Source organism: Dendrobium catenatum, unplaced genomic scaffold, assembly GCF_001605985.2.
Source record: "Dendrobium catenatum unplaced genomic scaffold, ASM160598v2 original_scaffold_50508, whole genome shotgun sequence".
NCBI lineage: Eukaryota > Viridiplantae > Streptophyta > Magnoliopsida > Asparagales > Orchidaceae > Dendrobium > Dendrobium catenatum.
In genome coordinates, this window is record NW_021368962.1 from 304,905 (window position 1) to 327,729 (window position 22,825).

General features: G+C 38.3%; 2 protein-coding genes across 2 annotated transcripts; both read left to right on the top strand.

Moving 5' to 3' along the window:
- The first annotated feature begins 11,069 nt into the window (after window positions 1-11,069).
- On the top strand, window positions 11,070-11,849 carry LOC114578489. Its single transcript, XM_028691681.1, has 2 exons — window positions 11,070-11,369; window positions 11,505-11,849. Exons 1-2 carry the CDS (start codon window positions 11,070-11,072, stop codon window positions 11,847-11,849), a joined length of 645 nt encoding a protein of 214 aa, XP_028547514.1.
- Window positions 11,850-14,291: 2,442 nt separating this feature from the next.
- LOC110098345 lies at window positions 14,292-15,307 on the top strand. The gene is made up of 4 exons (XM_020825162.1): window positions 14,292-14,423; window positions 14,571-14,600; window positions 14,700-14,912; window positions 15,062-15,307. Exons 1-4 carry the CDS (start codon window positions 14,292-14,294, stop codon window positions 15,305-15,307), a joined length of 621 nt encoding a protein of 206 aa, XP_020680821.1.
- Window positions 15,308-22,825: the final 7,518 nt, after the last annotated feature.

The window sequence follows — 22,825 nt, forward strand, 5'->3', positions numbered from 1 at the left end:
TGTTTTGTGGGCCCAAAGGGCATTATTCGCCCTCACTGCACATCTTTTCTAAGGAAATGAAGAATCATAATCCAAAGGAAAAAATTATATAGAGAGAGGAGAGAAGATGGAGATAAGAGAGAGAGAGAGAGAGAGAGAGAGAGAGATGGTGCCACGAAGGGTGTTAACCACCATTAAGAAAATGAAAAATCATAACCTAAATATAAAGAAAACTAGATTAAAAAAGGATGGTGCCACAAAGGGTGTTATCCATCACTACCATGCCTAATCCTAAAGAAAATAAGAATTATAACCTAAAGGAAAAAAAAAAGAAAACTTGATTAAACTAGGATAGTAACACAAATGATATTATCTATCGCTAGCACGTCTAATCATGAAGAAAGGAAGAATCCTAACCAAAAGAAAAATAAAACTAGATTAAACTAATATGTTGCCTCAAAGGGTGTTGCACATGACTAGCACGTCTAATCTTACAGAAAGGAAGAATCCAAACCTAAAGAAAAAGAAAACTTGATTAAACTATGATGTTTCAACGAAAGGCATGATCCACCACTTCCACTTCTAATTCTAAAGAAAGGAAGAAGCCTAACCAAAAGGAATTGAAAATTGGATTAAACTAGTATCGTGCTAAGAAGGGTATTGTACACAACTAGCACATCTAATCTTATAGAAAGGAAGAATCCTAAACTAAAGGAAAAGAAAATTAGATTAAATTAGGATGGTGCCACGAATGGCGTTATCTGCCATGAATATGTCTAATCCGAAGAATATGAATAATCTTAACCTAAAGGAAAAAAAAGTGGAGTAAACTAGGATGGAGCCACGAAGTGCATTATCCAACAACGACACATCTAATACTAAGGAAAGGAAAATCCTAACCTAATGGAAAAAAAATATTAAATTAAGATGGTGTTACAAAGGGCGTTAATCTCCACTAGCACATCTAATCCTAAGTAAAGGAAGAATCCTAACCTAAAAGAAAAGAAAAATTGAATTAAAGTATGATGGTGTCATGAAGGGAATTGTCCATCACTATCACATCTAATCCTATGAAAATGAAGAATTCTAACCTTAAGGAAAAAAAATTGGATTAAATTAGGATGGAGCCTTGAATGACGTTATCCACTACTAGCATGTCTAATTCTCAGGAAAGGAATAATCCTAACCTAAAGGAAAATAGAATTAGATTAAACTAGTAGAGTGCCTCAAAGGGCATTGTACATGACTAGCACGACTAATCCTACAGAAAGGAAGAATCTTAATCTAAAGGAAAAGAAAATTGGTTTAAACTAGAATGGTACCACAAAGGGTGTTTTCCACCACTAAGACATCTAATCTTAAAGAAAGGAAGATTAATCTAAACCTAAGAAAAAGAAAACAATATTAAACTAGGATGGTGCCACTAAGGGGGTTATCCCCCACTAGCACGCCTAATCCTAAGGAAAGGAAGAATCCTAACCTAAAGGAAAAAAATTTGAATTAAAACTAGGATGATGCCATGAAAAGCGTTGTCCACCACTAACATGTCTAATCCTACGGAAAGGAAGAATTCTAACCTAAAGGAAAAGAAAACTGAATTAAACTAGGATGGACCCACAAAGGGCGTTATCCATCACTTACACGTCTAATCAATATGAAGAATGTTAACCTAAAGGAAAAGAATACTGGATTGAACTACGATGGTGCCACGAAGGGCATTATCCACCATTAGCAAGTCTAATTCTAAGGAAAGAAAAAATGCTAACTTAAAAGAAAAGAAAACAAGATGATAATTAGGATGGTGTCACGAAGAGCATAGTACATTAAATCCCAAGGAAAGGAAAAATCATATTCTAACGAAAATGAAAACTAAATTAAATTAAAATGGTGCCACGAAGGGCGTTATACACCACTAGCACGTCATAATCCTAAGGAAAGGAAGAATCCTAACCAAAAGGAAAAGGAAAATGGATTAAATTAGGATGGTGACATAAAAGACATTATCCACCACTTGCCCGTCTAATCCTAAAAAAATGAATAATCCTAACCTAAAAAAAATGACTAGACTAATGGTGCCAAAAAGGACTTTATCCAGCTAAAAGAAAATTAAAGAACTTAACCCTAAGGAAAGGAAATATCATAACCTAAAAAAAATTAAATTATATTGAAATTAGGATTGCTCCATGAAGGGTGGGTGTTATCCACCACTACTACGTCTAATCCTAAGGAAATGAAAACACTAATCTTAAGGAAAAGAAAAATGTATTAAACTAGGATAGTGCCATGAAGGGCATAATATACCACTAGCACGTCAAATCCTGAGAAAAGGAAGAATCATAACCTAAAGAAAAAGAAAACTGTAATAACGAGAATGGTGGCACGAAGGGCTTTATCCACCACAAGCACGTCTAATCCTGAAGAAATGAAGATTCCTAACCTAAAGAAGAGAAAATTATACTAAAACAAGGTTAGAGCCACGAATGGCATTATCCACCGCTAACACGTCTAATCCTTAAGAAAGGAACAATGCTAACTAAAAGTAAAAGAAAATAAGGATGGTTCCACCAAGGGCGTTAACCACCACTCACACGTCTAATCCAAAGAAAAGGAAGATACCTAACCTAAATAATAAGAAGCTAGATTAAAACTAAGATCGTGCCATGAAGGACGTTATCCACCACTAGCACTTTTAATCCTAAGGAATGATAAATTCCTAACCTAAAAGATTTGAAAACTGGATTAAACTAGGATGGTGTCATATAGGGCATTATCGATCACTCGCACAACTAATCATATGGAAAGGAAAATTCCTAATAAAAAGGAAAAGAAAACTTGAATAAATTAGGATGGTGCCACAAATGGCGTTATCCACCACTAGTACGTCATATCCTAAAGAAAGGAAAAATTCTGACCTAAAATAAATGAAAATTAGATTAAACCCAGGATGGTGCCATGAAGGGTTTTGTCATCAACTAGCGCATCAAATCCGAGTGGAAGGAAAAATCCTAACCCGAAGGAAAAGAAAACATGATTAAACTATGATGGTGCCACAAATAGCATTATCCACCACTTGCATGTCTAATCCTAATAAAAGAAAGAATGCTACCCTAATGGAAAAGAAACCTTGATTAAACTAGGATAGCGCAACGAAGGGTGTTATTCATCCCTAACACGTCTAATTCTAAGGAAAGAAAAAATGTTAACCTGAAGGAAAATAAAATAGAATTAAACTAGGATGATATCATGAAGGATGTGGTACATCATTAATATATCTAATACTGAAGAATACTAACCTAAGAGAAAAGAAAATTTGATTATATTAGGATTGTATCATAAAGGGCATGGTCCACCCCTAACACGTCTAATCCTACAGAAAGGAAGAATCCTAACTTAAATAGAAAGAAAATTGGAGTAAGTTTAGATGGTGTCAAAAAGGCATTATCGGCCACTAGCATGTCTAACACTAAGGAACATAAGAATCCTAACCTAAATGAAAAGAAACCACGAAGGGCGTTGTACACAACTAGCATGTCTAATCCTATGAAAAGGAAGAATCATAACCTAAAAGAAAAGAATATTGGATTAAATTAGGATGGTGCCACGAATCCCATTGTCCACCACTAACACGTTCAATCCTAAGGAAAAAAAAAATCCTAACCTAAAAGAAAATATAATTGGATTAAAACTAGGATGGTTCCAAGAACAGCATTATCCACCCCTAGCACTTTTAGTCCTAAAGAAAGGAAAAATCCTAACCTAAAAGAAGAAAAATATTGTATTATAAAAATGAAGAATCCTAACTTAAAAGAAATAGAGAACTAGATTAAACTAGTATGGTGTCAGGAAAGGCATTGTCCACCACCAGCACATCTAATCCTAAGGAAATGAAGAATTCTAATCTAAATAAAAAGAAAACTGAATTAAACTAGTATGGTGCCACGAAGGATAACATGCACAACTAGAATGTCTAATCCTACGGAAAGAAAAAATCCTAACCTAAAGGAAAACAAAACTAGGTTAAACTAGAATGGTGCCACGAAATGCATTGTCCACTAATAGCATGTCTAATCCTAAGAAAAGGGAGAAACCTAACCTAAAGAAAAAGAAAGAAAATTAAACTAGGATTGTGCAATGAAAGGCGTTATCCACCACTCGCTCGTCTAATCCTAAAGAACGGAAGAATCCTAACTTAATGAAAGAGAAAACTAAATTAAAACTACGATCGTGCCATGAAGGGCATTATCCATCATGAACACTTTTAATTCTAAGGAAAAATAAAATCATAACCAAAGTAAAATAAAAATAGATTAAATTAGGATGGTACCATGAACGGTTTTATCCACCACTAGCAGTTATAATCCTACGGAAAAGAAGAACCATAACCTAATGGAAAAGAAAAATGGATTAAACTAGGATAGTGCTACGAATGGATTTAACCACCACTAATACATCATTTCCTAAGGAAAAGAAGAATCCTATCCTGTAGGAAATAAAAGCTGGATTCAAACTTGGATAGTGCCACGAAGAGCGTTATCTACCACTAGCACCTCTAATCTTAAGGAAAGAAAAATCCTATCCTAAAGAAAATAAAAATTGGATTAAATTAGGATGGTGCCACGAAGGATGTTATCCAGTACTAGCTCATCATATCCTAAGGAAAGGAAGAATCCTAACCTAAAGGAAATGAAAACTGGGTTAAACTATGATGAGGCCACGAAGGGCATTGTTTACCACTAGCACGTCTAATCCTAAGGGAATGAAGAATCCTAACATAAAAAAGAAAAAAGAAAACTGGATTAAACTAGAATGGTGCAATGAAGAGCATATTATTCACCACTCACATGTCTAATCCTTAGGAAAAGAAGAATGTTGACCAACAGGAAATGAAAGCTGGGGATGGTGCCACAAAGGACGTTATTAACCACTACCACATCAAATTCTAAGGAAATAAATAATTCTAACCTGAAGAAAAAGAAAACTAAATTAAAACTAAGATGGTCCAACGAAGGGCATGGTCTACCACTAGCACGTCTAATCAAAAGGAAAAATCCTAGCCTAAAGTATAAAAAGAAACTAGATTAAAATAGGATGATTCCACAAAGGGTATTATTGTACACCCCTAGAACATATAATCCTATGGAAAGGTAGAATACTAACCTAAAGAAAAAAAATTGGATTACACTATAATTGTTCTATGAAGGGCATTATCCATCACTTGAATATCTAATCCTTAGAATAGGAAGAGTCTTAACCTAAAAGAAAAAAAATTAGATTAAAGTAGAATGGTGTCACGAAGGACATTATCCACCACTAGCACATATAATTCTAAGGAAAGATAAAATGCTAATCTAAAGGGAAAGAAAAATGTATTAAAACTAGGATGGTGCTACGAAGGTTTTTTGGCACCACTAGCACGTCTAATCATAAGGTAAGGAAAATCATAACCTAAAAGAAAAGAAAACTAGATTAAACTAGGATGGTGCCACGAAGGACATTATCCACCACTAGCACGTCAAATACTAAGAAACGTAAGAATTCTAACCTAAATAAAAATAAAATTAGATTATACTAGTATGGTTCCACTAAGGACGTTATACACGACTAGCACGTCTAATCCGACGAAAAGATAGAATTCTAACCTAAAGGAAAGGAATATTGGATTATTACTAGGGCATTGTCCACCACTAGCACGTCTAATCCTAAGGAAATAAATAATCCTAACCTAAATGAAAAGATAACTGGATTAAAACTAGGATGGTGCCAAGAAGGATGTTATCCCCTACTAGCACTAAAAATCTTAACCTAAAGGAAAAAAAATGGATTAAACTAAAATAGTGCCACGGAGCGTATTTTCCACCCCTAGCTCATTTAATCCTAAGGAAAGTAAGAATCCTAACCTAAATTATGAAAAACTGGACTAAATTAGGATGGTGTCAGGAAGAGCATTGTCCACCACTAACATGTCAAATCCTAATGAAATGAAGAATCCTAACCTAAATGAAAAGAAAGCTTGATTAAACTAGAATGATTCTAAAAGTTCGTTAGGGATGTTAGGCCCTATTGAACTGGCCTAAGGCTAAATAAGAAAGAGGTGAATTGGTAAAGAAGAATCTTAAAGCACAAACTAAAACCAATATCACCACATAGAAAACCAAATGCAAAAATTAAATTACGGAAGCAATAATAAGAAAAGAACACACCAGATTTATAGTGGTTCGATCAAACCTTGACCTACGTCCACTCCTTGGAGGCACCCTCCAAGTATTGCACTAAAATAAGTGTCTCTCCTTTAGCTCCCACAGCTAGGCGGAGAAGCCCTTACAGAATCACTTCCACCTTCCCCGGTGCGGCGGAGTCGTCGGGTCCTTTGACACCAAAGAGATCTTCTTCTTTGGTGATCTTCCCTCGAGACAAGCCTTGAATATAATGGTATTCAGGTGCGAGCTTGCTAGAGCAACCGTGTGGAACCCCCTCCACACTCCCTTGACTCCCCCACACAGGATCTTCTCCCTCTCTTAAACTCCACCCTTTCCTCACTCCCTTTCAAACTCTCTCTTCAACTTTCCCCCACAAAAACGAAGCTACAATAGCTGCCAAAGACACTTACAAAAGTGCCTTGACAAAGCTTAAATAGAAGCTCTCAAAAATGAGCTCATTATGCAAGTTGCCGACATTATCGTCTAGGATGATAGGCATATTGTCCTATACGATCAGTACAATTTAAGCCCAATCAGTCGGGACGATTTGAGACGATCATAAAAAATTTATTCATATCATCCGGGATGATAATATATCATCCTGGACGATCAGTACAAATTGTGTAATATCGTCCTCGACATCGCCCTGAAAATAGCTATCCGATGACCAATCATCCAGCATATCGGCCAGGACGATCTGGAAATCATTTAGGACGATTTGATCGTAAAATCAAGTCATATATGCTTTCCTTAAATTCTAGAGAAATTTTAAAAAAAATTGACCTATATCGTCCTGATGATATTTTATAGTTTGGACGATCCACTTGGACGATGTCCAAAAATAGGTTATATCTAAATAGATATGGCGGCAGATTCTTTCTGAATTGATCCTATCATCCTAGCTGATGCAAAATCATCCACGACGATGTGTTTTGCATAATGATGGTTGCTTTAATGAGGATGCCTTAATTAGGGTTTCTACTTTTAGACAGATCGTCCAGGACGATATAAATATCATCTCGGACGATCTTACCAAAACTAGAACTCTTTTAGGGAACTATAGAGAATCTACCAAGTTATAAATCATCAGGTGCCACACCAAATACAATAGCTCAAGAAAGGAAAAAGTGTAAAAACTGACTCAGACCTAGTCTACCCAATCATGAGCTGATTCCAAATTATAGTCCAATCGTGTAAACCTGAAATGTCAGTACATAAGGCTGTCGTAGAGAAATAAGAATGTTTGCTATCATCAAAATCATAAATCATTGATCCTTAAAGATTCCATGAAGGGAATTGTCCACCAATAGCATGTAAAATCCTAGGGAAAGGAAGAATCCTAACCTAAATGAAAAGAAAATTAGATTAAATAGAATGGTGATACGAAGGGCGTTGTACATGATAAACAAGCCTAATCCTACAGGAAATAAGAATCCTAAACTAAAAGTAAAAGAAAACTGGATTAAAGTATAATGATGCCACGAAAGGCGTTGTCCACCACTACCACATCTAATCCTAGAGAGAGAGAGAGAGAGAGAGAGAGAGAGAGAGAGAGAAGGAATCTTGCTGCAACAAAGGAGAGGTGTCCAATTCCCCTTGCTAAAGTTTTAGCACGAGCTTGCTGCAACAAAGGAGAAAAGACTTTCCTATTGAGTCTTCTCATAGCAAACTTGATCCCCAAATATTCCATCTCATCAACCTTCCTGCATCCAATAATTTTTGCCAGCCGAGACCTTGTTGAGGAGGAAGTCGATCTACTGAACAAGATATATGATTTGCATCTGTTAACCTTTTGCCCGGTCCAAGAACAATAATCCTCCAAAATGGATGAAACCTTCTTCACATTTGGAATAGATGCATCTGCAAAAACTAAAGTATCATCACCATAAAGTAGGTGGGAGACAGAAGCTCCCCCTACTAATAGGAACACCCAACTCCATGAAGTTCTGATGGATGTGTGCAGAGAGCAGCTCATAATAGATAATAAAGAGGTAAGGTGACAATGGGCACCCCTGCCGGAACCCACAATCAGTTGTGATCCCCTCAGTTAATTTTCCATTTATGAGAATTAAGAATTTAGGATCTTGAACACAGCTCATCACCCAAGAGATAAATCTAGGTGGGAACCCCATATGCTTCAGAACTAACTCAAAAGTCCTCCAACTCATCTTCTCATATGCTTTGCTCCATGCCCACTTTCAATGCTAACATTCCTTTTGCAGATTTAGAAACCTTGAATTTATTCATAAGTACTTGTCCCAACAAGCAATGATTTGAAATTGAGCGACCTTGGACAAAAGCAGCCAGTTCCTTCGACATTTACCTAGGAAGAATCCCTTTAAACTAGTTCACAATTACCTTTACAACAATCTTGTAGATTGTTTGACACAGACTGATAGGTCTGAATTTTGATGGCTGATCTAGATTATTCACCTTAGGCAATAACACCACAACCGTCTCCTTCCACTGTGGATCCATAGTACCAAATTCAAAGAATTTTAAGTAAGCTCTCAAAACCTGCTCTCCAACAATATACCAAAACAACTTGAAAAAATAAGCTGTTACCCCATCACTTCCTGGTGCCTTGTTTCGGCCCAAAGAACACACAACCTTCCAAATTTCTTCTTTAGAGAGAGAGAGAGAGAGAGATAAAGAGATGGAGAGAGAGTGAGTGAGAGAGAGAGGGAGAGGGGGGAGAGAGAGGGAGAGAAAGAGAAGAGAGAGAGAGAGAGAGAGAGAGAGAGAGAGACGTAAAAGAAGAGGAGAGAGGGAGAGAGAGATAGAGAGAGAGATGCCAAAAGAGAGAAGAGAGGAAGAGAGAGAGAGAGAGAGAGAGCCTGAACTATCATATAAGAGATGAGAGAGGAGAGAGGAGGAGACAAAGAGGAGTTGAGAGAGAGAGCAAGTGAGAGGCAAAAGAGAAAGAGAGAGAGAGAAAGAGGTAACAGAGAAAGAAAGGGAGTGAAGGAGGCAAGAGAGAGAGAAAGAGAGAGAGTGTGTGTGTGAAACCTGTTTTTCCTTCCAGGTTCGTCCGGACAAAGTCAAATCGACCAGGATGATCGGTACAGGTTGTAGAGGAAATTTTGGACAAAGAAGTTCATCCTAGGATGAAGTAAGGATCATTCATATGAAATTCATCTAGAGGGCAACTCGTCCAGGTATGATTACTGTACACATCTGAACAAAATTTATCCAGTGGGCAAATCGTCTCGGGATGAATTCGGATAGTCCGGGATGATCTGGATGGATATATATGAGAAATGAAGGCATTTTGAAGAGAGAGAAAGTAAAGAGAAAGAAAGTCGAAGAAAAAAGGAAGAAAAGAGATTTTTAGGCGACTTATAGATCAATTTTCAGAAACGATGATTTTGATGACTTTCTATTTTGAAATTGATTTCCGTTAGCGAAATTCTGGTATTATTTTGTAATGACAAAAATTTTACCACGTAACTTTTGATATGTTGTAGAAATAATATTTATACACGTTTTGAGTATTTTCTACAATATTTTTATCAGATATTTCAAATTCTGCGATGTTTTATCGAAATACAAAATTATTTGGATGTCGGAATTATCTGTTTCAGTACAATGAAAGTCTTCTATTGATGTTTTGTACCATCTATGGTAATTTGGTAAATTTTTGAATATGCAAATTCTGTGTAAATTTCGTACACTGCCATTATGCCGCTGACGATTTTCTAACGAAGTCTGATTTTCTGAATTGAATGTTCTAATGAGTTGTGCTATCAGAAGGGAGTTATAAGGGGTCAGAATCCTTCAATATTTTATCTGTGTCAGGGAAAATCTGAAAATAAGTTTTGTTACAAAAATTCTGAATATCTAATATGTTCTTGTGCTATAAGCACAACATGAGACATAAGGGTCCATAATCCATCAAGATTTTGTTTGTGTTAGGGAAGGGAGGCATAAGGGGCCAGAATCTGTTGAGATTCTATTAGGGCCAGGGATATCTGATATCTATATGTGAAATGTTATTTTGTCTGATTTGAATTTTAATTTGTACGATTTGATCTATTCTCTGATTTGAAAGTTTTATAAGATCTGTTCTGCACTCTGATTTGAATTCATGTATCGGTGAATTGAGTTCCATATATCTGTTCTATTTATTATTCAATTTCTGTGTTATGTTTGATATACAATTTCTGTATGGCTATTTGAATGACTGCTTCTGATATGTTTTCTGATGTGGATTTCTCAAGATTTTGATTGGTGAGTGTTGTCTTGCTAAGCTGTTAGCTCATCCTTGTTTTTTGCATGGTTTTCAAGTTCTAAGAAAGGGAAGAAAGTCTTGGACTAGAAGTTCAGTGTCTGATCAGTGATTAGGTATTTTATACTTTTGATTTTTGTACAGTCATGGCTTTTCTGTTCAATTTTTTTCTGTCTGCAGTCATGCACTGTATTGTACATGATTATTTTGATGAAAGAAAGAAGAAAATAGTGGATACATTTCTATATATATATTTAAAGTTATAGCAGCTCTGTGTTTTCTGTTTGTTTGATATTTTGCATGAAAGTTCTAAAAAAATTTTAAAACTAGATCCTGGATTTCATCTGTCGCGACCCGACACAAAAAGATTCATTCCGATCAAGTTGGGTCGTGACAATACTTAGTGGTATCAGAGCAATAGTTTTGAAATTTGGATTGTAAGACAGAGCTATAGGAATTGATCTATAAGTCTGTCGGGGTAGTTCTGGTTTGTCTGGATTTTTATTATGTTGTTTTGTGCATAATTTTCTGTGTGATTATGGATCTGCCAGACCCAGATATGACTGATTGATAGAGTGCTAGTCAAGCAGCTCCTTTGAACAAATTCTATCCTAGTAGTTGGTTCTGATACAATTTCTCAGTTTGCTACATTAGTAGTTCAGATGATGAGCGAGACTCAGAATAAAGCCTCTACTATTCGATCTGAGGATGTAGATAGACATCTACAGATGTTTTTGAGATTGAAACCTCTGAGGTTTGAGAGCACTATTGAGCCCAGAGCAGCTGAGGATTGGTTGAGGAGATTGGAGAAGACCTTTGAAGGTATGCAGTGTCATTCGGACAGGAATGTACCATTAGCTATTTTTCTGTTAGATGGTGAGGCTGAGTGCTGGTGGATGGGCCAGCAGGAAGAAAAGTTCCAAGGTAAATTGAACTCTCTGATCACTTGGAAAGAATTTTTTGAAGTATTTTGATCGTGGTTTGTACCTCCTTCTACAAGACAGCAGATGTAGGAGACTTTTCTGAGATTGGTTTAGGGGACTAGGACAGTTATGCAGTATGAGATAGAGTTTATTGCTTTAGCATGATATGCTCTGCAGTTGGTAAGTACTTCTCCTGAGAAGTGCTACAAATTTCTGAGGGGACTACAAGATAGTCTGAGGCAACCCCTGGTACCATTTCACATTTCTGATTTCTCTGAGCTTGTTGAGAGTGCTCGTCTGATAGAGAATGATTTAATGGCTACTCAGCAGCGGTGTACTGCTAGTAGGAAGAGATTCGGTGATGACACATCTAGCAGTGGTTTTTCTGGGAAGAAGAGATTTGCTTCTGGAGATTCCAGGAGGAGTGGACAGTCAGGATCCACTATAGTTTCTGGTGGTGGTAGTACTGTTAGTTCTGGTTTAGTCAGTGGGGCACCTGTGTGTCAGACTTGCGGACGATGACATTTTGGCCAGTGCTATAGGGTAACTGGTCAGTGCTTCAGATGTGGTTAGTCGGGACATCGGATTGCGGAGTGCCCACAAGTTGGATCTGATCGACGACCTGAGTCCAGATCTGATAGTTTTGCTAGATCAGCAGGAAGACCAAGGATAGTTTCTCCACGTACTCTTTCTGAAGGATCCTCTAATAGAGCTGGTTTAGGTTCTATGGCGAGGAGCCACCTAGTAGTGATCAGAGGGAGTCTGGTAGTTCTGTAGCTCCAGCTCCAGTTTAGCTCCATGTGTATAGTTTGAATCAGCAAGAGGCTCGAGATGCTCCATATGTGGTGACATGTACGGTTTATATTTCTGATCATCATTATCGTGTTTTACTTGATTTTGGAGCTAGTCATTTATTTTTGTCCGAGCGTTATTTTGATGCTTTGCATCTGGATTCTGTGATGTTGCCAGTTTCTCTTTATATTCTTTTGCCGACTAGGAATACTTTGATTACTCGAAAGTTTTATTTTTGTGAGATTGATATTTCTGGCAAGAAGTGGAAATCGTGTTTGATTTTATTGCTGATTTCTTCGTACGATATGATTTTGGGTATGGATTGGATGAGTCTGTATAAGGCTCAGATTGACTGTTTGAAGAAACAAGTGAGTTTTCTTATGGATGGTGAAAGGTGTGTATTCCAAGGGTTAAGAGGAGTTTTATCTTATCTAATTTCCAATATCTAAGGCTCCGATATTTAAGGCTCCGTACAGGATGGCACCAAATGAACTTATGGAATTGAAAGTTCAACTCCAGGAGTTGGTGGTTTGAGGATTTGTTCGTCCCAGTGTTTCTCCTTGGGGAGCACCTGTTCTGTTTGTGAAGAAGAAGGCTGGGATGATGTGTATGTGTATTGATTACAAAGATCTGAATAAAGTCACTATCAAGAACAAGTATCCGTTGCCACAGATTGATGATTTGTTTGATCAGTTGGCTGTATCTTCAATATTCTCGAAGATTGATTTGAGATCTGGATACTATAAGATGAAGGTAAAGGAAGCTGATGTGGTGAAGACAGCTTTCAGTACTCGGTACGGGCACTACGTGTTTTTGGTTATGCAGGGTAATCAATGCACCTGCTATTTTTATGGATTTGATGAACCGAGCGTTCAAGGAGTATCTGGATCAGTTTGTGATTGTCTTCATAGATGATATTCTGGTGTATTCTGCTTCTGAAGAAGAGCAAGCCGGACATTTGAGGATTGTGTTGGAGACTTTGAGACAGCATCAGTTGTATGCTAAATTCTCCAAATATGTATTTTGGCTGAAGAGCATTTCTTTTCTGGGGCATGTAGTGAGCGGTGAAGGTATTTTCATTGATCCCCAAAAGATTCAAGTAGTTGCTAATTGGCCAAGGCCTACTATGGTATTTGAGGTACGTAGTTTCTTGGGCATGGCTGGTTATTATAGAAAATTTGTGAAGAGATTTTTCCAGATTTCTGCACCTCTGATGACACAGACTCAGAAGTTAGTAGCTTTTGTTTGGATACTGGAGTGTGAAGCTAGTTTTCAAAAGTTGAAAGATTGTTTAACTTCTCCTTCAGTGTTAGCACTTCCATCAGGTACCGAAGGATTTCAGGTGTTCAGTGATGCTTCTCTGAAAGGTCTGGGCTGTGTTCTGATGCAGCATGGTCGGGTAATAGCTTATGCTTCAAGGCAATTGAAACCACATGAAAAGAATTACCCGACGCATGATTTGGAATTAGCTGCAGTTGTATTTGCTTTGAAGATTTGGTGTCATTACTTGTATGGCATCAGGTGTGAGATTTTTATAAATTATAAGAGTTTAAAGTACATATTCACTCAGAAGGATTTGAATTTGAGGCAAAGAAGATGGCTTGAGCTGATCAAGGATTATGATCTGACGATTTAGTATCAGCCTGGTAAAGCTAATGTGGTAGCAGACGCTCTGAGTAGAAAGTCTTCGGGATTATCAGGTATTCACCTCACTTCTGATGAGTATCTGATACGAGATATGGAAAGATTATAGTTGGAGGTGATTTTCTCTACTGGTTTGGATTTTGGTGTGTTGACTCAGTTGGACATACAGCTTTCTTTGGAAGAGAGGATCCATGCAGCTCAGAAGTCAAATCTGGTAAGAAACCTGAACTACGAATTCCTAAATCTGGTATTATTTTCTATAAGAACAGGCTGTGGATTCAAATATCTAGAGATCTGAGGAAAGAGATTATGTATGAATCTCACTATTCAAGCTATACCATTCATCCAGGAAATGGTAAGATGTACAGAGATATGAAAACTTTATTCTGGTGGCCTGGAATGAAAAAGGATATAGTGGAGTTTGTTTCAAAATGCAAAGCCTGTCAGTTAGAGAAGGCAGAACATCAGCGACCAGGAGGCCTTTTGTAGTCGTTGCCTATCCCTGAGTGAAAGTGGGAGGAGATAACGATGGACTTCTCTATGGGTTTTCCTCGATCAAGGCAAGGACATGATGCAATTTGGGTGATTGTTGATCGTCTGATGAAGTCTGCACATTTTCTTCCGATCAGACAGACGGATCCGGTGGATAAGTTAGCTCAGGTATATGTAAAAGAAATCATCATATTGAATGGTGTGCCAAAAGTAATTGTATCTGATCGAGATGGATGATTTACTTCCAGACTTTGGAAGGGTATTCAGTAAGGTATAGGTACTAAATTGCATTTCAGTACTGCTTTTCATCCGCAGACTGATGGACAGTCTGAGAGGGCAATTCAAGTACTGGAAGATCTTCTGAGGCTATGTGTTTTAGATTTTGGAGGCAGTTGGGAAGATCATATCCCTTTGATTGAATTTGCTTATAATAATAGTTTTCAGTCCAGTATTGGTATGGCACCTTACAAAGCTTTGTACAGCAGAAAGTGTAGAACTCCTTTGACTTTGACTGAGGTGGGAGATAGACAAGAAATGGGTATGACTTTTGTGGATGAATCTGTTAAGAAAAACAATTTGATTAAAGAAAGATTGAAAGCTGCTCAAGATAGGAAACAGAAGTATTATAATCAGAAGCACAGATTTGTTGAATTTCAGGTTGGTGACTTTATTTATGTCAAGTCATTCCGATTAAGGGTGTCAGTAGATTTGGAAGAGTGAGTAAGCTTAGTCCAAGGTATGTCGGACCTTTTGAGATCATTGAAAGGATTGGAAAAGCTGCTTATAGGCTGTTATTGCCTGATCAGATGTCCGATGTACATAAAGTGTTTCACGTATCTTCTATGAGAAAGTGGATTTCTAATTCTGAAAAGAAACTGTCTGCTGATGATGTGGAGATTCAGGAGAATTTGCAGTACAAGGAAGAGCCTGAAAAGATTTTAGCTTATGATATGCGCAAGTTAAGAAGTAAACAGATTTCGATGGTTAAAGTTCAGTGGAAGCACGGAATAAGAGGAGAGGCAACTTGGGAGAAGGAGTCGGATATGAGATAGTTATATCCGAACCTGTTCTGACTCAGTTTTATTTTGGAAATGTCGAGGATGACATTTTTCTAAAGTTGGGGAGATTGGAAACCTGTTTTTCCTTCCAGGTTCGTCCGGACGAAGTCGGATCATCCGGGACGATCGGTACAGGTTGTAGAGAAAATTCTGGATAGAGAAGTTCATCCCAGGATGAAGTAAGGATCGTCCGTACAAAATTCGTCCAGAGGGCAACTCGTCCAAGTACGATTACTATACACGTCCGAACGAAATTTGTCCACTGAGCAAATCATCCCGGGATGAATTCGGATCGTTCGGGACGATCTGGATGGATATATATGAGAAATGAAGGCATTTTGAAGAGAGAGAAAGTCTAGAAGAGAGAAAGTTTAGGAGAGAGAAAGTTCAGGAGAGAGAAAGTGGAAGGAAAAAGGAAGGAAAGTGATTTTTGGGCGACTTCGATCCGTTTTCGTCCGTCGCTGCAATTGAGAAAGTTGACCGACGTGAGGTAAGGCACATTCCTCCTTTCTCAATTTTTAGAAATGAGGATTTTGACGACTTTATATTTCGAAATTGATTTCCGTTAGCAAAATTATGGTATAATTTTGTACTGACAAAAATTTTACCGCGTCACTTTTTATATGTTGTAGAAATGATATTTGTACACGTTTTGAGTGTTTTCTAGAATATTTTTACCCGGAGATTTCTAATTCTGTGGCGTTTTATCGAAATACAAAATTATCTGGATGTCAGAATTATCTATTTTAGTACAACAAAAGTCTTCTATTGATGTTTTGTACCATCTGTGATAATTTGGTAAATTTTTGAATCTGCAAAGTCTTTGTAAATTTAGTATACTACCGTTATGCCGCTGACGATTTTCTAACGAAGTCTGATTTTCTGAATTGAATGTTCTTATGTGATGTGCTATCAAAAGGGAGTTATAAGTGGTCAAAATCCTTCGAGATTATGTCTGTGTCAGAGAAAATCTGAAAATAAGTTATGTTCCCGAAATTCTGAATATATGATCTGTTTTGGTGCTATAAGCACAACGGGAGACATAAGGGGCCAGAATCTATTGAGATTTTGTCTGTGTCAGGGAAGGGAGGCATAAGGGGCCAGCATCCATTGAGATTTTGTCACGGTCAGGGATATTTGATATCTGATATGTGAAATGTGATTTTGTCTAATTTGAATTCTGATTTATACGATTCGATTTGTTCTGTGATTTGAAAGTTTTATAAGATCTGTTATGCACTCTGATTTGAATTCATGTATCGATGAATTTAGTTCCATGTATTTGTTCTGTCTGTTATTCAATTTCTGTGTTCTATTTGATATACAATTTTTGTACTACTATTTGAGTTCTGTACGGCTATTTGAATGACTGCTTCTGATAAATTTTATGATGTGGATTTCTGGAGATTTTGATTGGTGAGTGTTGTCATGCTAAGCTGTTAGCTCATCCTTATTTTTTGCATGATTTTCAGGTTCTGGGAAAGGGAAGGAAGTCTTGGACTAGAAGTTCAGTGATTAAGTATTTTATACTTTTGATTTTTGTACAGTCATGATGCACTGTATTGTACATGATTATTTTGATGAAAGAAAGAAGAAAATAGTAGATAAATTTCTGTATATATATTTAAAGTTATAGCAGCTCTGTGTTTTTTGTTTGTTTGATATTTTGGAAGAAAGTTCTGAAACAAATTCCAAAACTAGATCCTGGATTTCATCTGTGCCGACCCGACGCGAAAGGATTCATTCCGGTCGGGTTGGGTCATGACAGAGCGAGAGAGAGAGAGAGAGAGAGAGAGAGAGAGAGGGAGAGAGAGAGAGAGGAAAAAGAGAAAGAGAGAGAGAAAGAGGTAATAGAGAAAGAAAGAGAGTGAAGGAGGCAATAGAGAGAGAGAGAGACGCAAAAGAGAGAGAGAGAGAGAGAGCTGAATATCTACATTTGCGTTAATAATAAAAGAAAACTAGTTACAAATAACTATCAAAGGAATAAAACCTCTATACCCTATCACTATCCTCCCTCAACAAAGACAACATAGTCGAGGGGAATTCTCTATCATTTACATTATGGAAAAGAAAACTACCATCAAGAGTAAGTCGAGCACAGAAGTCAGCAGACTGGTTACTATGTCTGGGTATAAACTAAAAAAGTACCTGTTTAAACTCCATTAAGAAAGAAAGATCCGGTCCATCAACGTAGTATTGGACTTTATTCTGACAATCATCCAAATTTTGCATCCATCTAATGACATTGATGCAGTCTCCCTCTATGATGATTCCTTCAAGCTCAAACATTCATTCCTCCAACAACTCATGAATAGCTTCAGCCGCCACAATCTCTGCATACATTGCATCCCAATGTTCACAGCACCTTCCAGCAGCAAGAATAACTGCACCAACATGATTCCGGGCAATAATACCCAAACCAAAGTGATTAGAAGGTCTCAAGGAAGCATCCACATTGAATTTCAACCACCCTGGAGGGGGAGGGCACCAAATTTTATGGGAAGGCAGCCCCAAGGGCTGGTTGGTACCCCATTGCTCAAGAATAGGCAAATTATACATCTTCGGTAGCAGCAACAACACCGTGGCAGCAATCACAGCAGGAGCTCTACAAGTTCTAGTATGCTTCAAGTAATTCCTTTCACGCCATAGTTGATAAACAACATAGCAGTACAATCTGCCCTTACACAGATTCTTTTTAATCGTATTAATGATCTCCCTCATTAACTCCAATAAAGAATTAACCACTGGCATACGAAATCCCCACTTCTCAAGAGTACAAAAAACCTATTTCAGTTTAACACACCTCGTAGTGCAGTGGTCAATAGTCTCCTCCTCATTACATCCCCACGGGCACAGTGGGGATTCAGCTAGTCCCCTGCAAAACAACCACTTCACCGTTGGAATCGCATTTCTCAGCAATCTCCACCAGAAAAAATTTTCCCTAGGATGCAGCTTCAGTCTTTGTAACCAATGAAATTGGTAAGCCTCCATATCAATCTTCTCACGATAAGCCATTGCAGCCAAAGACTTCCTAACCCGTGAATAGAGGAGTACAGGACAATCACATCCATTCTAATTATTCATACTAATCTCCATGATACGTTGTCCTATGACTTTCCCAAAGAAATTTTCCACCATATCCTTATTCCACTGTTAAGAGTTGTCTAACAATTTACTTACATTAGCATCCTCAAGCTCAGCCACATTCACAATGGTAGGCCAGCGAGCAATGTTCCTATCCAGGATCCACTTATCATTCAGCACATCCACCTGGTGGCCATCTCCAATTTTCCACCTGAGAATGGGACGAAGGGCCGTTACACCATCTAGGATCACCTTCCAGGATATAGACACATTTCTTCCCTTCTTGTAACACCAAATATTTGACCCATATTTAGGTAAGACAACCTTTCTCAATAGAGAATTGTCATTTTGCATAACCTCCCATGCCAAACGTGCTCTCAGGGAACTCTGCCATAAAGCAAGGCATTGAAATCCAAGTCTCTCTTGCTCCCTAGGTTGACATAGCTCATTCCTTGCAACATAAGGCATCCCTCTACTATTCACATCATTTTGCCATAAGAACCTCCTACACATTCTTTCCACCTTGCTGAGAACCCCCATAGGAACAGCAGTATGAGTCATTAAGTACATAGGGACAGTTAACAACGATGTTCTAATAAGGAGAGCTCTCCCCGCCATCGATATGTGCTTCTTCACCCACAGGTTGGTTTTCTCATGAACAGTCTTCAGGACTTTCACAAAGTCTTCTGCAATTAATCTCGTCATGACCAGGGGAAATCCAAGGTACTCCAATGAATTCACTTTACGAAACCCCGTCAACTTAGAAATCATTCTTTTCTTCCAGCTCTGGCATCTCCTATTGAACAAAATAACAAACTTCCCATAGTTAATTTTTTGTCCAGTCCACGAGCAATAATTATTCAAGATATTCATAATCTGATTGGCGCTGCCTCGACAAGCCTCTGTAAATACTAAGATGTCATATGCATAAAGCAGATGCGAAATCTTCTCAACATTCTTGGTCACCTGGATCCCAAGATGTGCTCCCCTCTGCCTCAAAGCTTTCGTCAGAAGCTCAGAGCATAAAATGAACAAATACGGCGATAAGGGCCACCCCTGTCTTAGTCCACTCCTAGCATACATCCATGGAGTTCTATTCCCATTCATAATAAGGGAAAACCTGGGATTGACAACACATTGCATCACCCACTGAGTGAATCTCTTCGAAAAACCCATATAATTCATCACAGCTTGCAAAGTCTCCCATGACATACAATCGTATGCCTGCTCTATATCCACCTTGAGTGCCATCATTCCAGCTTTTTGAAGAGAGTTCTGAAATTTGCACATAACTTCTTGAGCAACCAACCTGTGGCTAGAAATGGATCTACCTGGTACAAAATCCCCTTGCTCTTCACTAACAATCTTCTCCAGCACTGGCTTCATCCGGTTGATCAAGATCTTGGCAACAATCTCGTAAAAAGATTGGCATAAGCTTATTGGCCCATACTTGGATGGCAAATCAGCATTATCCATCTTAGGAATTAAAATAATCATAGTATCCTTCCAGCTTTCACTCATGGAGTTAGAGTTAAAGAAATGTAAAATAGCATGAAATACATCCTTTTTAATAATTTCCCAATAGAATTTTAAGAAAGAAGACGTAATACCATCGACTCCCAGTGCTCTATTCTTCCCCATAGAGAATACAGCTTTCTGGATCTCTTGCTCTGTGATGGCAGCCTCCAAGCCTTCAATCATAAAATCAAGAACTTTGTCATTGCTCTGAAAATTTGTCTAATAATCCATACAAACTTGTCTGTCTCTCCATTTGCTCATAAAGAAGTTCATAAATTCATCTTGAATAGCTTTTGGTTCAGCAACACGTTCCCCATTTGAATTCAGAACTTCCCCAATCCTGTTGCCACGCCTACACGCCGATGTCGTAGCATGGAAGAAATGTGAATTAGCATCACCTTCCTCAATCCACCTAGTTTTGTCCCGCTGTCTCCACCAAGTAGCAATATGCGCCAAAGTATATTTCAATTCAACTTCCTTCCTCCTCATCTATTGTTCCTGCTCTTCAGTGAGCCCCCTTGCACTGCTTTCAATAACCTGAAGCTCCTCCATGAGTGCCTCAAGCAAATTCTTGAGCTCTCCCAATTCCTTCAACCTGTTACGGCTCCAAAAAAATAGAGCCCTCAAAGTTCTATGGCATTTCCTGTTCAATACATTCACAGGTTTCCTATATTCTTGCTTAGTCCAATTCTTCCACACAATCTTCCAAGTAACCGGATACGTCATCCAAATGTCTTCAAATCTGAGCCATCTACCTTCAGGTTTCTACAATGTAGGAGCTAAATAAAGGAGCAGCGGATAGTGGTTAGATGCCAGTCTAATTAGATGCTTAACAGTAGCCAAAGGAGCAAGCTGAAGACCCTCCGAATTCATCAAGATTCTGTCTAGCCTAACCCAGATTTTGCTATTCCCAGTCTTATTTTTAGACCAGGTGTATCTCGGCCCCAAAAATCCCAGGTCATGCAGGTCATTATCTTCTAGAAAAGCAAACATCTCTTGAGCTCCCACCGTATACTTGTATCTCTGTCCACCCTTCTTCTCACTCTGATCCAAGCAACAGTTAAAGTCCCCTCCCACAATCACGGGGAGGTTCCCATTAATAAAGTTTCCAACCACATTCTAAAGACTACGGTGCGCATGGTAGTCCTTCTTGGCATACACCATTGCCACAATCCATTCCTGTAGGTTAGGTAACATCACCTTACAAATCAACACTTGCTCATCAGTAACCATGATCTCAAATTTCATAACATCATTCTTCCACAGGGCAAGCAATCCACCTGAATTACCATAGCTAGACAATGAAGATAATCCCACCGCCTAGATCCTCCACCAAAACTGAGCTAGTAGCTTCCATCATCTCCTTTTTTCTTTTCCTGGGAACCTCCAGAATAGGTCCCAATTGATTAAGCTCCTTCAGAGCATTGGCTCTGTTAGCCATTCTTATTCCAACCGTGAATGGCAACCGCTGCTTAAAACCCATCCTGTTCTGTTTCTAAGTGGGCTTCAACATACTATCAGGCACTTGAACCTTGTTCAAGTCCACTTGCTTAGGAAAGTAGAAGTTCTGTTTATCGCCCATATTCTCCTTGTTCCTGCCTTGTGAACTAATAAGGAACCGATCCAATCTAGACAAGTTTGACTCCTTGCATCTTAGTCCAAGTGTAAGTAGGACCAGAAAATCCCGGGTCAATTAACACATTAGCTGCCATAAAATCCCCCATTTCACTAGCCACCAAAGAAAAGTGAAAAGGCTCTCCCCCTTCTTCTCCTCCTGTGACATGATACAATTGAAATCTCCTCCAACCACCAACGAAGATTTCACAGTATGATTTTTTAAAATGTCCTCCCACAATTGCCTCCTGACATACTTGTCCTTATCAGCATAGACAATAGCTATCTCCCATTCAAAATTAAAAGAGCTAAAAAACTTCCCCATAATACACTGGTTGATTTGAAAAATAACCTGAAGAGGCCCCAAACCACTCTTCCACAGCACTAGGATACCCCCAGCTCTCCCAATGGATGGCTGAAAAATGAAATCCCAGTTTCTCCCAATAAGCTTATCAATGTCCTTTCTAGAGAAGGATTCAACTTTGGTTTCCACCAAACCCATAGAGCTAACATCATGTTCACTAATCAAGTGCTTTAACAAATAACCCGTCTCTTTCTTCCGGACACCTCTGCAATTCCAGCATAGTAGACTAAACATTATTCACCAAAGGGGAAGCATCCCCGCTGCTCATGTCTTTCACTTTGCAATTTAAAGGCATCCTTGTCCCTCAAGACCATATCATCATCCTTCTTGTAATTAGTTCTATCAACAACATTAACAAACTATTCCATCAAAGATGTAGCCAAATCAACCTTTACATCTTTATTTCTTCCTCCCCCATGAAAAATTTGCACAGGACCAATATGCCTCAAAACATTGGAAACCCAGGTTTTAGATTCCTTGTCCTTCTTTCTCCACTACTTCATAACCTTAGAATTTTTATCTAAAAACTTTAATTTTGGGAACCAAGAGTTGAGCTGGAGAGCCCATATCACCCTTTTTATTCCCCTTAATTCTTTTTACTGGCTTCTGAACATCAGACTTCATCAATTTCTCTAAAGAAACACCACTCATTGGTTCTTCAATGATTTGTAGACCACCCGATTCCTCCAGATTACCATCCAGTACCATATGTTGTACCCGACCAACATGAGTGTTAAGAGACCTCATATCAAAAATATCACCCATAACCTGCTCCACCTTAACCGGTGCCTTGCCCACAACTCTGTGTTCAACCTCTTCAGCCATTGATTCCTTCAACCAATTTGTACCTGTATTAGAATCCTTTCCCATATTTTGCGTTGCTATCTTATTCTTCTCTTTATTGACCTCCTTCCATACAGATTTTGTGACAA